Source organism: Scomber scombrus, chromosome 15 (assembly GCF_963691925.1).
Source record: "Scomber scombrus chromosome 15, fScoSco1.1, whole genome shotgun sequence".
NCBI classification, from domain to species: Eukaryota; Metazoa; Chordata; class Actinopteri; order Scombriformes; family Scombridae; genus Scomber; species Scomber scombrus.
In genome coordinates, this window is record NC_084984.1 from 10,235,783 (window position 1) to 10,250,915 (window position 15,133).

General features: G+C 39.2%; 1 protein-coding gene across 1 annotated transcript in view; it reads right to left on the reverse strand.

The window, feature by feature from the left end:
• Positions 1 to 15,133, reverse strand: part of col27a1a (collagen, type XXVII, alpha 1a) — a 67,940-nt gene that overhangs the window by 22,462 nt on the left and 30,345 nt on the right. The window contains 10 exon segments of the mRNA XM_062435199.1: positions 1,453 to 1,497; positions 1,646 to 1,699; positions 1,813 to 1,866; positions 1,968 to 2,021; positions 2,750 to 2,803; positions 3,186 to 3,239; positions 4,338 to 4,382; positions 4,658 to 4,711; positions 10,012 to 10,056; positions 12,160 to 12,213. Of these exon segments, the coding sequence (XP_062291183.1) occupies positions 1,453 to 1,497; positions 1,646 to 1,699; positions 1,813 to 1,866; positions 1,968 to 2,021; positions 2,750 to 2,803; positions 3,186 to 3,239; positions 4,338 to 4,382; positions 4,658 to 4,711; positions 10,012 to 10,056; positions 12,160 to 12,213 (513 nt within the window).

The window sequence follows — 15,133 nt, forward strand, 5'->3', positions numbered from 1 at the left end:
TATGTTTGTGTCTGACCTCATTATTTGAAGACAAATGTAATTCTTAGAGAAAGAACAGAAATTGCACCAAGAGAGGTGGATCAAGAACACCAGAGAAAGTGTGAAGGATACGATTTTTTTTTAAAAGAAAGAAAGAAAGACTAAGGTAAAGTGTTGTTCTTTGCAGGGCAGTTGAAGCTAAAAGACAGCTGGTTGAGGAGGTGGACGAGGTGGAGGAGTAGGAGGATCTGTGGCACCTGGCCAGAGATCACTCACAGCTCCTGAAGGAGTCATACACCACTTCCCCTCAGATGGGGGATAAAGGGGGTCGGAGAATGAGACGGGTGTGGGGGTAGGGAGGTGGTGGGGGGGACTAGAGTGAAAGAAACTATTGCATTATTGGGACAAGAAAGAAGTAAAAGATAAGACAATGAAGAAAAACAAGTTATCTAGGATAATAGGGTTGATATGGTCAAACTCCCAGAAAAATCTTTCCTATAATTGAAACAGGCCATTTTCTTAAAGAATTTGTGAAACAAAGTCAACAAGTCTTCTATTTCTGTGGTGGCCCATTAACATCCTCTAGCACTTTATGGCAACTATAAATCTCACCACCTGCAAACATGGTGGTGGCAGTTATCACCCCCTAGTGGCCAATCACAGGGATTGCATACAGCCCTTCATTGTGAATCATCCAAAGACATGCCTCAACCTCTATAAAACCCCAACTTTACATATCTGCAGCTTCTATCTAACACAAACCGAGACGAATCCATAATAACAGCCTACTTTATGACCTCAGACAAATTCCAGATTAACTCTCGCTGCGGCACAACAAACTTTGGGATGCATAATTGAACCTACTGTACAGTAGACAATTAAATTGTATTGCGTACTGTACATGCTGCTGAGTAAAATTCACTTACATAAAAACTAAGGCATGTATTGGCTAGTAAAGCCCATCCAGTGCGTTTTTTGCATTGGATAAGCTTTCACTGAAGACCAAGCAGCTAAAACCATACAAAGACGTTGTTGCTCAGCTAACAACAAGGGAGTGAAGTTGTTTGCAAATGAGGATTAAGCTTCATACTGCAGTCAGTTGTTTTTTCAATACACTGTGATATTTCTATCCCTTTCAGTGTCTGTCTTTGATGATGACTTTACCACAGATATAAAAGGGATGAATGAAACCACAAACATGCACATGATAGATGGTTGGATTGTCATGCATGGGATACAGTTTAAATAAACATGCACATTTACTAAGTGCACACACAGACCCAAACAAACAAATCAATGTTTCTCTGTGACTAAACACACATAAATGTTGTTTTTTCAAACGTCACACTGGTGTGGTATGAACAAGCAAGAGTTAAGGTCTGTGCTGCCTAAATTAATATTAATGGTGATCCCTGTTTTCTATTCTTCCTCTCCACCAGCTAAGCAACACTAGGTGTTTGTCTAATAACTCACCTCGAGTCCTGTTGGGCCTGGTGGTCCGATTGGGCCCTCATCTCCCTGGAAACAGATGATATTGATCTTACCATGAATCATGCTTAGGAACACAAAGCGGCCCTTAGCATAGAGAAGCCTTGTGCCGTAAAACTTTTAATGTCTTTTCGTGCTTTGGGGTCGCTCTGATGTGGGTGGTGTCTGACAGTCTTACCTCCAAGCCAGGCACCCCACGTGGGCCCGGTAAACCCCTGGCCCCTGGCTTTCCCTGGATGGGTAAAAAATATTGTCAAATGAATGCTAAGGTGTAAAGATAAATTAGGTATCTATACATTTTATTCTGTTTTGAAACGAGTGTCAGTTAATGTTGTTTAGTCTCACCTTTGGTCCTTCAAGGCCGTTCTCTCCTGGTGGTCCCATGTCACCGGGGAAACCCTGTCATGATCAGTTAACAGGTTTTAGGATTTGGACAAAACTTGCCTCTCTAAAAGAAAGACTCATATGTTCAATACAGCAATGAAGGTGTAAATACTGACCTCGAGGCCTGGAGGTCCAGGTGTACCATCAGGGCCTCTCTCTCCTTGCTTGCCCTATAACAGAGATGAGGAAGAATATGCTTAACATGTTAAAATAATAGTTTTAGAATAGATATTTTGGGAAGCTTAGCTTTCTTGCAGAGAGTTATATGAGAAGATCAGTACCACAGTCCGTCAGTTCAATACAAGGCTATAGCTGGCAGCTGGTTAGATTAGCTTACCATAAAGATTTGAAACATACAGCTGTCCTTGCTCTGTCTAAAGGAAATCAAATCCACCAACTAAGTTATCAACTCTAAAGCTCACTAATTAACATGTTATCTCTTGTTAGTTTAATTCTTACAAAAAATGAGGAGGAAATACTTCCCAGTGTCGGCTAGCACCCTTATAATAATAGCAAGACTTAAGAAAGTCATTGCACCCTGCCAAGAAACAGTCCTGCACATTACCCCCTGTAAAACCGCAAATAGTTGTGTTTACACTGGCTGAAAAAGGTCTGAGTCAAACAAATGAAATATAAAGTGCTGGTAGCAAGATTTTTTCATTTTTATTTTTTACCTTTGAATGGAGCCAGACTTGGTGTTTCCTCCTGTTTTCAGTTTTTATGCTAAGCTAAGCAACCCAGCTACTGACTGAGAGAGGTATTGATCTTGTAATTTAATTTTCAGCAAAACAAGTGAAGAAGTATTTCCTAAAATGTCAGACAAACCCTGTAAATGAAAACCATTATGTCCACACTTCAGCATATTAATGTATTCCTGGTTATTATAGACAAAACTAACCTGTGGTCCTGGTTTCCCACGGATGCCTGGTAACCCTGGAACCCCCTGGATGCCCTGTCCAATACAAACACAATCATAAAAACTAAGACAGACAGTTGGACAAAATTCAGAAGCAAAAAGCAGAACCCTAATTTCTTTTCTACAGAAACAGACATTAGACATGCACGACTCTGCTCAGAATTCATGTTATCTCATGGGACCAGTCTGTTCTATGATGCTAAAAGGGTTAGATTTTTGCTTACACACAAAGACAAATGAGGAAGGTTTACATAAGAATTTCCATAAGCTGGAGAGCACACATCTGGCTAAGTCATTCTGTGAAGGCACAGTCTGTAAGAAAGGCTGTGTAACTCTTGATATGTATGTTGGAGGGCAGAAGCTGACGAGGGAAAAGAAGGATGTGTCAGAATGAATGTGTGCTGCAGTGATGATCTACCTTGTCTCCTTTGTACCCGACCTCTCCTTGCTCTCCAGGAATCCCAATTTCACCCTGACGAAGAGAGGAGGAGATGAACACACGCAGGAAGAGGGATGAGGTATGGACAGAAAGACAGAGAGAAAAAAAAGAACATTAGGGGGAAGGGTAACTTTCTAATTCATCAATCACAGTCAGCTTTTTCCAACAGACAATACTAATTACTGGTATGTACATTATAAATATTCACACACAATGAATTTAGCTCATTACATTTGCCAAGTTCTTCATGTGGTGTCAATCTGCCATATGAAAGTCACTGATGGTTTTTACTCCTTACTTTGCACTCACATGTCTTAGATAATAAGCCAGTGTTCAACTTATAACTAATACAAGACTATAAATTATTTTAGCTCTGGTGTGAGTCATGCATAATGTCTGCGTTATCAGGCATATAACTTTAATTTTTCTTTGCTGATGAAGGTCATTTATGAATTTATTTCATCCAGGTGTAATTATTAATTATTTTTATTTTTTTGTTTGAATGTTCTGGCTCTTGCTTAAATCTCTGATTATATCTATGAGTCTGTGAACTTCTTCACTGTTTTTTTTTCTTCTTCTTTTGTACAGTAACACTTACTAACATAAGAGCTTCCTGCTTACAGTTTCATCATCTAAAGGAATAGTTTTACATTTAGGGAGTTAAGCTTATCTGCTGTCTTTCCAAGAGCTACATAAAAAGATTGATCGTCTCATCTAACTCTCTCTCTAAAGATACATCTTCTCGTCTAACTCTTAGTAAGCAATTGGCATTTTTCCCCAAAATATGAACCATTACTTGAAAGTTCATTCAACAGATGACTTCCCTACCAACGACTTTAAAGTGAAAAGTGGGGCAGGTGTAGGTACCTTTAATACATGACACAATCAACGGATTTCAAAGAAATAACGCAGGAAGATCCATATTGGTGGAAATAAACAAACCTGTCAAATCTCATGCTTGATATGGGTAACAACAATTATGTGAAGTTTGATTCGGTGTGGTTAAAGGTGGAACCAAATGGAAGCATGCTCTATATCTAAAGGTGGGATAGAGATAACTAGGATGCAAAAGAGTACATATCCATCACATGCTGCTCAAACACAGGCCAATAACAGGAATATTCAGATCACCTTATCACCTTTCAGTCCTGGTTCTCCTGGATTTCCGGGCACCCCCTGGAACAAACATCGACATGTGTTAGGATGGGACCCTACACCCAAACCTCATCAAAATTCACCCTCATAGAAACAAACTGAACAGTTCTCTGCAGGAGACTGCGTGACATATTTGGCACCTTTTTAACGTAATTAACAAGCAACTCCTCCAAACTCCACTTATTGGTTAAACTCTTGTTTTATATAACACATAACATAACTAAAAGGCAGTAATAAGACAATGCAAGATAACACAGTGGAGTCAACACTTTCCATCTATGTCTGTGTGAGATTACCTTCAGTCCATTAGGTCCTGGAAGGCCCATCTCTCCCACAGGTCCCATATCACCCTGGCGCCAGAAGAAGGGACAAGTAAGAGACATTCATATTCAGTGACATGACAAGCCAAACCGGTATCACACCAAAGCGTGAAATACACACACAGGCCAACGGTGTAATATTTTAGCTCACGTAACAGTGAAAAGTACACGAGTCTCTTTCGTGCCAACACATTAGAAGTGAATATAATTATGTTTTATGGTGTGACAATGCTGTTTTTAAGGAATGGTTAGGTTTAGGCACAAAAAAACACTTAGTTAGGGTTAGGGAGAGATCATCCCACCAAACATTGTTTGAACGGGGTGGCCCAGTGTTTGGCTCAGGCCAAAAATGGTTCAAGTCAGAGGCCAAAAACAGCAGCTTACGGATGAAACACAAATCATGAAACTGAAATGGCTTTTTAGCAGAAATGCACGTATTTGGAATACAGATATGCATGTGTAGGTGTCAATTTATTTTTCTAATTAATCATCTGGTACAATTTTGGTTTAAACCCTTTTGTGAGAAGATGTCACAGGAGGTCATCCTTTCCATGTCCATAAAGGTTTACGTTGACCTGACTTCAAAACCACTTCAAATACATCAAAGTTCCAATGTGCAACACATCTATCATGCAGTTCAGTACATGATAGATGAGCTGAGAGCTGAGATCAATGAGCTGAGCTTGAAAAGCAATAGTGACAAGAGGACAGAAACGTTCCAGAAATAATGTGCGCAAGTTTGCTTTTAAAGCTTTTATGTTGGCATGTACGTTCAGTGATTTAGGGCCTTATTTTCCCCATAGAGTTCAGATGAGGACTGTCAGTGGTTGTTTACATCCTGGAATTAGCATTTGCATCCTGAGTGGAAACTGGAGAAAAGTGACTCAAATGGAATTAAAAGACTTGAGAATTTAAACTGCTATTTATCTTCAAGAAGATGAACTTCATCATCTTTTTCTGAGTTGTTTATTCATATAAAATACTGTTGCAAGCATATTGACTAAGCATGTTTCTGTAAAAAATATGCATGTGTCTTGTATTAACTAAAATATTTAATGTGTTTGCCTTGTGTTTGGTTATATATAATTTATTAACAGGATTATCTTGAAAGTGATATGTTTTTAAGATTTATAACAGATGCCCGGGTCAGACAGGATGTTGATTAGACCTTTTCAGAAGATGTAGCATATGAAGCTGTTGATATGGACATATAGGATGTAGCCTATATAGCTGCAGAATGCACACTGTGTGTATACACCTTAGCAGAATAGATGAATAGGACTGATGATGAACACCCAGAAAGGATGACCAGCTGATTGCATTTGGTGTGAAACATTTTACCGTTACTTGTGACTTGGATGAAACAAACTAACAATTGTTAAGTGTTACATTAAGTAATTTGTACCAACTCAAAGTGTGAGCTTAGCTGGCTAGACCCAGCTAGCTTAGTTAGTAAGCAATGCAAAATCCATGAAAGTGAAATGTTTAGTGTAACTCTGTGTGTTCAAATTAATTCTCTCTCTCTCTCTCTCTCTCTCTCTCTCTCTCTCTCTCTCTCTCTCTCTCTCTCTCTCTCTCTCTCTCTCTCTCTCTCTCTCTCTCTCTCTCCTCTCTCTCTCTCTCTCTCTCTCTCTCTCTCTCTCTCTCTCTCTCTCTCTCTCTCTCTCTCTTTAAAAGCTGTATGATTTTAAAAGAGGGACAAGAGTAGCCAGACTGATGTTTTTGCATTCAAGTATAAAAACCTAAAACTTCATGTTCAGAGTAAACAACAAACATCACATCAGTATGTGTTGACAGACATAACGGCTCATTTGCAGTGGCTAAATCTTTCTTAGGCAATACAGTACTCATTCATATTGTGAAAAAGACGTGGATACAACCCAATGGTTGTGAATCAACAACATGCCAAAACAACAGGGATAATGCGCTTTCCAGTGGTTTGGTGTCTTTTGAGTGCTGTCATTTAATGTCTGTGACCTACTGTGCTGTGACTACACCCATTCATTTTCATCTCCAGGAAGACGTGCTGTCTGATAAGGTGAAGAACAAGTGGTTTGGCTATGAGAACAAAAGGTGTCTGATTTACCAGAAAATAGCTGAAATCACAAGACCCCTTCTGAGTGAAATGATAATATATACATTTCCATTTTTGAAACCAAAGTGTCATTCTAAAGTAAACTACGGAGGTTTATGTACATGTATGAAGTGTGTGTGTATATAATTTATATTCCCCACTAATAAAGTTTTCTAATTAAACTGAAAATATTAAATGAACTTCTGTCTGTAGTTGGCTGTACAGTGTACATAAACTTCAGTTCTTGGGTTTTTTCTATTTGATTTTGATCAGAAATCCACCAATTTTTCTAGGTTTTTTTAATGTGACCCAAATGGGTGTGAAAAGAATCATTTTAAAAATTACATCTGTCAAGTTTTGAAAATATAATGTATTAATAATATGTATTTATGTATTGTTTGCACAGAAATACATCTGTAGAAAAGTTGTTTTAGAAGAAATTGACCACTAGATGGCCACGAAATTGGCCAAAAGAATGCAAAGTAGACAAAAAGAGGGTTCTTGTTCTTGTTCTCTTCTTGAATCATAACAGTGGCCATTTCTTAACAGTGGGCGTTTCTGTGTCTATGAACCAATCAAAGTGCTGGGCTGTACTCAGACTCTAATGTCCCGATTTTAATTGGAAATGTGACATTCGCTGCTGGAAATTGGAAGCGAAGAGCGGTCTCCTGCAGCTAAGTCCACTTTTGCTCCTCTATCTATCTATTTAGCCATCCACCCAACTGTCACCTGCTAATAGGACATTTCTCAGCGTATATAGAGGTCATCTAAACTTCATCCCTTCTGGTCATAATTACTACATGTATTCACGTGTAGTTGAGGCAAAACGTAATACTGACAGAGTATCTTCTAGTGCAGAAGTTTCGGGGCCTCCCCAAGTTGATATGGAAGTGAAAAAATATTACATAAGTTATTACAGTAGTTTCACATAGACAAGTCTAAATGTGTACAGTATTATTTGGTTAAAGAAATTGTTCAAATTTGGGGTAATCTACAGTTTTTCCCACTTTCCTAGAGTCAGAAACCAAAAAATGCCTTCAGAGTTCAGACAGACCTTCTTATGTACTTGGTGTACTCCGAAGTTGGTCAAACAACAATATCAGGCTATATTGGCTCAATTGCTGAGTCTCTATGGGATCATATAATATAATCATGATCCCATAGGCATCTAAGATTTGAGCGAAACTAAGCAAGTAAACTTATGGGGGAGCACCTTTTTCCAAACTTTGTCTGAGGGGAAGCCCACAGTCTCAGACTTTGAAACCCCTTGCTCTACTGGATTGGCGTATGTTTTACACGCTTTGGCTTGATCGTAGGCTGCACATGCACAAAGTACAGACAAACAAATGGTTCTCTCTGTGAGTACACTTCCATTCACTTTGGCATTCATTAAATGCAATAAGAATAACTGTCATTGTCTTGCTTCCAGATTATACATGCAGCAATCACATTGCACACAACTCAAAACAATAAATGATAATATATTACCACAATTTGGATGATAAGGCATAGATCATACAGACTGAAGCCAAGACTGTGCTTTGTCTGAGGCCTGAATCAAATGCTTTGAATGTAATGATTAAATGCTTCAGGCAACATCTGTTTCATCACTGGAAATGGAACCAGCACTGTTTTGAGAAAGACAGATCAAGACTGCTGTCACAATGGCAAAGGAGAACTGTATTTTATTAAGGACAGATTCAAGACCTGATTGGATTATCTGCTTTCTTGTCAGTGTGTGAGAAGAAGAAAGACTATATTGTGGCCACGATTATGAAATCACCCAAGAAATGTGTCATCTATCGGTAGAGCTGAGTAGAGGAGACAACTTCACAGGCTGCTTGTAGTTATCCCACTTTCTTACTCTATTGCTTTGCATTTTCTGCTTGCAAACACCTACAGGGAGGCCTTGGCTTGGTGAATTGACTATTTATCTCTCTGTCAGTGCTGTAGTACCTCCATGTGTGACAGAGGATGTTATTGAAGTATACACAGCAAACATGTCGCTTGCAATAAGTCACTTAATATGGCGTTAACATTAGAAACCATCTTTGGCTCCATTGCCTCAGGCCTCTAGGGGGCTCACTGACTGTCCCTATCAACCAAATTTCATGCTTACCTGTCCAAATTGCAGAAATGCATGATGAAATATAATATATTATACTGTATAATGTTTTATATAATTGATTTCACATTTCTGGGTTTGTTATCAATGCCTGCCACTGTTCCATCATATCAAATTAAGATAAGATGAGGATGGCTTATGGCCAAGGACAAATATTTTGCACTGCTACTCCAGTTGCAGAATTCCCTAAGAATGAAGAGAAAAACATTTTGAGAGATAGAAAAAAATTGTTTAACAAATATTGCCATTCAGAAAGGCCTTCTACTTCTTCTTGATTAACTGTCTACTCTTTCCCGTTCTAAACAGCGGCCTGCCTTCACTCAAAGCTGAGGCTTGCAGTCCCCAGAGAAGGGTGTTTGTATATTTATATCTTTGAAGTGGAGCTCAGTGAAGCTGCTGTGTACTGTATACTGTCGGGGTCAGATGGATGCAGAGGACACAGAGCTTAGAGCAGAGCTGTAATCAGAGAGTCCTCCAATTACAGGCCTACTACCACCACCGGTGGCCTAGAATAGACCGGGAGGAGCAGCAGCGACGGGTGAAGACGGGACACGACAAGAGAAACCAGGGAGACATTATAATCAGACACAATTATGTGGCTGTCGGGCTGGGGCAGGCATGGAGGGAAAGGTGATGGGTGGGCAGAGGGGTGTTCCTGTTCAAAAACAGCTAATTAGAGAGAGAGAGAGTGATTCAAGAGGAAAATAAGATTCCTTATTAAGGTCTACTTGATTGACAATTGATCAAACAGTGGATCACTGTCATGTTTGTCATAACAGGAAGTGGCAAGGACAAACTGTGCATAATTCAAGCCTCACAGTCATGGTGAAAAATAACTTTCTCTTCTATCTTGGATTCCAAAAACCATCCACTTTCACTATTTTGAAATATGTTTACAGTGGTAAAGAACCTACAGTGTGTGGTTAGATTCCCACCAAAGTGTCTGGCAGTGTAAATGATGATGAGAGCTAATTGAAAGTGTTTTTTCAATTAAGCAGTCATATTCTGTTTCATTTAAATACAGTCCTTTACAGCTATGTATTTATGGAATCAATGTCTGGGGAGATAGGTTGTTTAAACTGAGGAGAGTTTGCAGACTACACACAGAAACACACGCAAAATACTACTTACAATAAGTCCAAGAACTCCGTTTGGACCGGGGGCTCCCATCTCACCCTAGACAGAGAGGAGGAGAAAGAGTAAGTGAGATGAAGGGAAAAGGAGAAGGAGAAGGAGCAGGTTTCTGGGGTTATTGGCTCTTTTTTAAACAAACATGCTCAGAAGAGTGGCTCAGTGTTCATCACAGCTTATGAGAGGGGCCTGTGTGCATGTGTACGTGTGTGTGTGTGTGTGTGTGTGTGTGTGTGTGTGTGTGTGTGTGTGTGTGTGTGTGTGTGTGTGTGTGTGTGTGTGTGTGTGTGTGTGTGTGTGTGTGTGTGTGTGTGTGTCGGAGGTGAAGGTGGAGAGGGATGTGAGCCCGATCGTCCCACTGTGGGGCTTTTGAAATCTGCAGGTCCCCTCTCCCTCAAACAACAAAAGGGTGATCTGTTGGTCCACCACTTTGTTCCAGACTGAAATATTTCAACAACCGCTGAATAAATTACCATGAAATTTAGTACATTCATGGTCCCTAGAGGATAAGGTCCGCAGACTTTGTTTATTCCACAACTTTTCATCTAGCACCATCAGCAGATCAAAACTTTCATTTATCTCAATTTCTACTAAACAGATGGGCACACATGTTTGTATAGACATTCATGGTTTTGAAAAGACTGGTTCTTATAACTGCTAACTTTTTCTCTAGCACCATTGTGTGATTGACATTTGTGGATTTTTGTGAAATGTCAAAAACTTCTGGATAGATTGCCCTGAAATCATATACAGACATTCAAGTTTCCCAGCTGCTGCAATGATTAGCCTATTAACTGATTAGTGAGTCAACAAAAAATTAGTAATCAACTATTTTGATAATTGATTAATCAAAAATGCTGAAATTCTCTTCATAAAAATGTGAATATTTTCTGGTTTCTTTAGTCCTCTGTGACAGTAACTTGAATATCACTGGGTTGTGGACTGTTGATTGAGACAAAACAAGACATTTCAACTTGTATCTTGGACTAACATACTAAATTAAGATGACAAACATAGTAAACATTATACCTGTTAAGCATTAGTATCAGTTGCACTGTCATTGTCAGCATGTTATCATTAGCATTTACTCCAAAGCATCGCAGCTCTGTGAGTATAGCCTCACAGAGCTGCTATACTGTGGCAGTAGACTGTAGACTGCATTTAAGATAAAAGGATTTCCTGCTTTTTCCTACTTTTTTTATCTCAGAAAAAAATCAAGAGACAGAAGACAGTGACAGTACAGCCTCTTCCCTTGTGTGCCCTTATGTTTTTTACTACCTTATATGAGCCCATTGTACAAATGATTAATGTATACTACATACTATGAAATGAGACTGATGTCGAATGCACGCTATATAAGATGAGGCCTTATAAGGAAAAGAAAAGCAGCATCAGGGCAACGTACAAAACTGAATCATCGGAAAAGTCAGGGATGTGTCAGTAAAGTGTTTCTTTAATTATTGAACATGAATGCACGTTTTTATTTTAAAGTTTTCCACTCTGACGGATGAAGTGGTACATTTGCAAAAGTGACAGTGAATTTCCAAAACTAGTGAAAATACTAAGATCAAATCATTGGATGCCTTCCATATGGACAGAGACATGCGACAGGCAGGCTAATAGTCTCTGCTGACCAATCATTACTGACTTTGGAAATAATTACTCAAAACGACATCCTATTGCATAATTTACTGTTCTTGGATATCACCGCCCAATACTGTATGTGTGTTGGTTGCCAGTTTACAGTGGTGAATGGAAAAGGTTGTGTGTTCAAAAGCCAAGCCAGCAGGTTTTGAAAACGTGTGCCAAGTAAAATTATCTGCAACAGAGGAAGAGACGGGATGAAATTAAATATGGCAGTAAAGCTTTTCCGGAGCAAACAACTGACTTCAAATAAACCAGAAAAACAGAGGCAAACTGCTGGACTGCCAGATGATTTACCCACCAGCACAGCCAAAATGTCACATTGCTACAGTAAAACACCAGGGGGGTGTGTGCATGAGCGAAACCACCGCTCTCAGTTTATGTGTGTGTATGTGGGTAGACTCTGTGTATGTGTGAGTGCGTGTGTGTGAGCATGTTTGTGTGCATGAATGTGGATAGTTCAGTTTTTATGTAGGTGTGACTGTGTGGGGGAGTGTGACGTACTGGCTCTCCATCTGGTCCAGGTGGTCCTCTCTCCCCAAAGTCCCCTGGAAACCCCTGAGGACAGATAGAGAGAGTGGCTTTTACGTTCGGCTGCACACACACAACGACGATCAAACTCATACAGCCAATACATTTAAAGTGTCCTATTGCTTTAACCCCTGTCTGCTTTATAAAACCTGCAATAACTCATTTTTTGACCAGTTGGGGGCAGCAGAAATAAATTATGAATGCAACACTGACATATTATCACCTTTTAAGTTTCTGGTGACTCCTTTTAACTCAGTTTTTGGTCTCCAATAACTCCTAAGGGAAATATCTAGCTCTTAAACTTCTAAATGCTCCACTTTATTCTCAGGCTAGTCGCTAACTGTGTCTCTCTGTTTGTTGCAGGGCAGGTAGTGACCAGTAGCTTTTTCAAGAGCTGTTTTGTCTTAAATACTATGAGAGACATGGAAGTGAACAAAAACAGTAAAGTTACAGGCAATCAAAAAGTGAGCTGAAAGAAGCTTTAAAGTTTTTTACACCTGAGGTTAAAAGCAGAGCCAGGTGATCATTCTCTTTGGGGTCATAACTAATCCTTTCACATATAAGTAAACCTGTGATCCATTGTTAATATAAAAATATGGATTATAGCCACTTTATAAATAGCAAACATAGTTAAATGCATTCATTTTGCAAAAACGGCTGCAATAACAAAAGAAAAAAAACAGACACATGACCCAATCACATCCCACATTACAGAAACTCATCCGTTAAAAATGTCCTTCATTGGGAGAGGAAGGGTTTAAATTATAGTCTTTCAGTACTGACAATGAAAAAATTTAAAATTCTTCTGCTAAACCATGGCGTAAAATTTACAGAGCATGTTTTCACAAATACCACTGTTACACGACCAGGTGTGTTGCTACTGTAATTGCACAGCAATTATGACAATTTCACTGAGTCAAATATAACATTAGACACTAAGTAATTTGAAATATGTACAAACTAAGAACATAATGGTCCCCATTAAAAGCATTAAATCTATCAGCTGTAGGGTGCGGGGTTAGCCAACTATTCTACTTATGCTAAGTATACTTCCAAAATGTAACAAGAGAGACCAGCAGCCAAGTAATTATTGTGCCCATTTAGCGGTAAACGGGAAGCTAATCTGAGCTAAACTAAACAGTTGGTGGTGCTGCAAAGAGAAACCACATCTGCAGAAAACACGAAGGCCTACGCATTTTAAACCCAGACCATCAGAATCACTCATAATGGCTAGGTTCTGCTAGTGTGGCCTCCGCACATTGTTTCTAAAATGATAATTACCGTAGATACCTCCGGTAAATGGCTGCTATTTTCGTAAGAGTAAAGATGTTTTAGATATATCGCATGTATACTTATTATAATCTCTGACTTGGTGTAGAAATAGAATCTGCTGACTAAATGTAACTCTTTGTATTTGAGGGCATCCGGTCTGACATTTTAATTTCATACTCAAACAATAAATCCTTTGGACTGATGATAAGTTCACCTATCCTTCAATCTACTGACTACACTGAATGCTGCAATTGCACTTTAAGAAAAAAAGTCTCTTTTTCTGTTGCTACTAAGCTATTGGAGGACATTTGTGACTCCTCCAAAATGCATATCCGAGTAGGGCCAATATTATGCATGGGTCTGCTTTATGGTACTAAGAAATTATGCGCACTGGGGGAAAACACAAGTGCAACAGAAATCAATGACGCATGACAGTGACCCAAAGGATGAATCACACAGTTGTCATCGCTGCCGTACATTACTAAGGACAAATGTGGGAAACGTGGCTCTGCCAAGTACAGCACTTACAAAAAAGTCTTTGAAGAGAGTTATATGAGCCTTAAGCGTATGTGTGCTTTTACATGATGTCACAGAGCCCTGTTCTTAAGCTTTAACATCAAGAAAAGGGTCACACAACAGCAGCACACACTGTTGGATCTTAGGGTAATGTGAAAGAGGTGCAACTGATGAGCCTGATGACCTCCAAAATAAATTAAAAAAAGACTGCATGAATACAAAAAAAAAGTTCAGCTGAAATGCAGAGCAATTGGCGCTGCACGTTGGAAATATTTGTTTTTCACGCTCTTCAGTGTTTTACATATCTATTCCCTCATCCCTCTGTTGCTGCTCCTCTGGCTGAGCGGAGAGGGATGATCTCTCAGGGATCCTGTTGTAACTGTCCTAGCTTTACATTTTCCATGCAGGAGCACTGCAATCAAATGGCGATCATCACGATGATATATGTGTGTTTTCCAGTCACATTTACAGGTCAGATAAAAGGAGCTGGAGCAGTTAAGTCCTTTTACCTTAAGACCTTTTACAGATATTGAAATGATTGAAATCAAATGACTCCTCTGTGTCTTTCCTCTTATGACAATGCTTTTAATATGAATATGCATCGTCAGTGTGTGTGCGTGTCTGTTTTGTAAACAGTGATATGCATGGTTACTATTTTCTTTTTTGGCTTGAGAAAGCAGAGCTGCTGCTGTCATAAAATCATCCAGGATATGCTATGGGCAAGAAAAGACCAAGCTGTGATGGCAGCACTTACATATGAATACTCTTAGTTTTGCATGACCTGTGCCAAAACTGTGAAATTGCTTTGAACTGGGTTTTCGTCACAGAAAAGACTCTTATAAACATTAATCAGCTCATGGGTCCTCTAATGCAGCCCTATGGTAGTGAGGATAACCCACACACACTACACAAAGATGTTTAAAAGTGTCTCACACATGCTGAATTTGCATCCACAGCTATTTCCTAAATATTTGTCTAATTACAGAAAAGGCTGGAGTTTTAAAAGCTTCAGAGTAATTGAACACTGGCTTGCGTTTTGTTCGGACATTTTGGTCTATAAATGCCTTATTTACCAAAAATTCAAAAAGCAACAGCTGCAGAGTGATCTCAGCTGTGTGTTTCAGGGTTACACACTCTTTCTGAAACATTTTGTCAAACT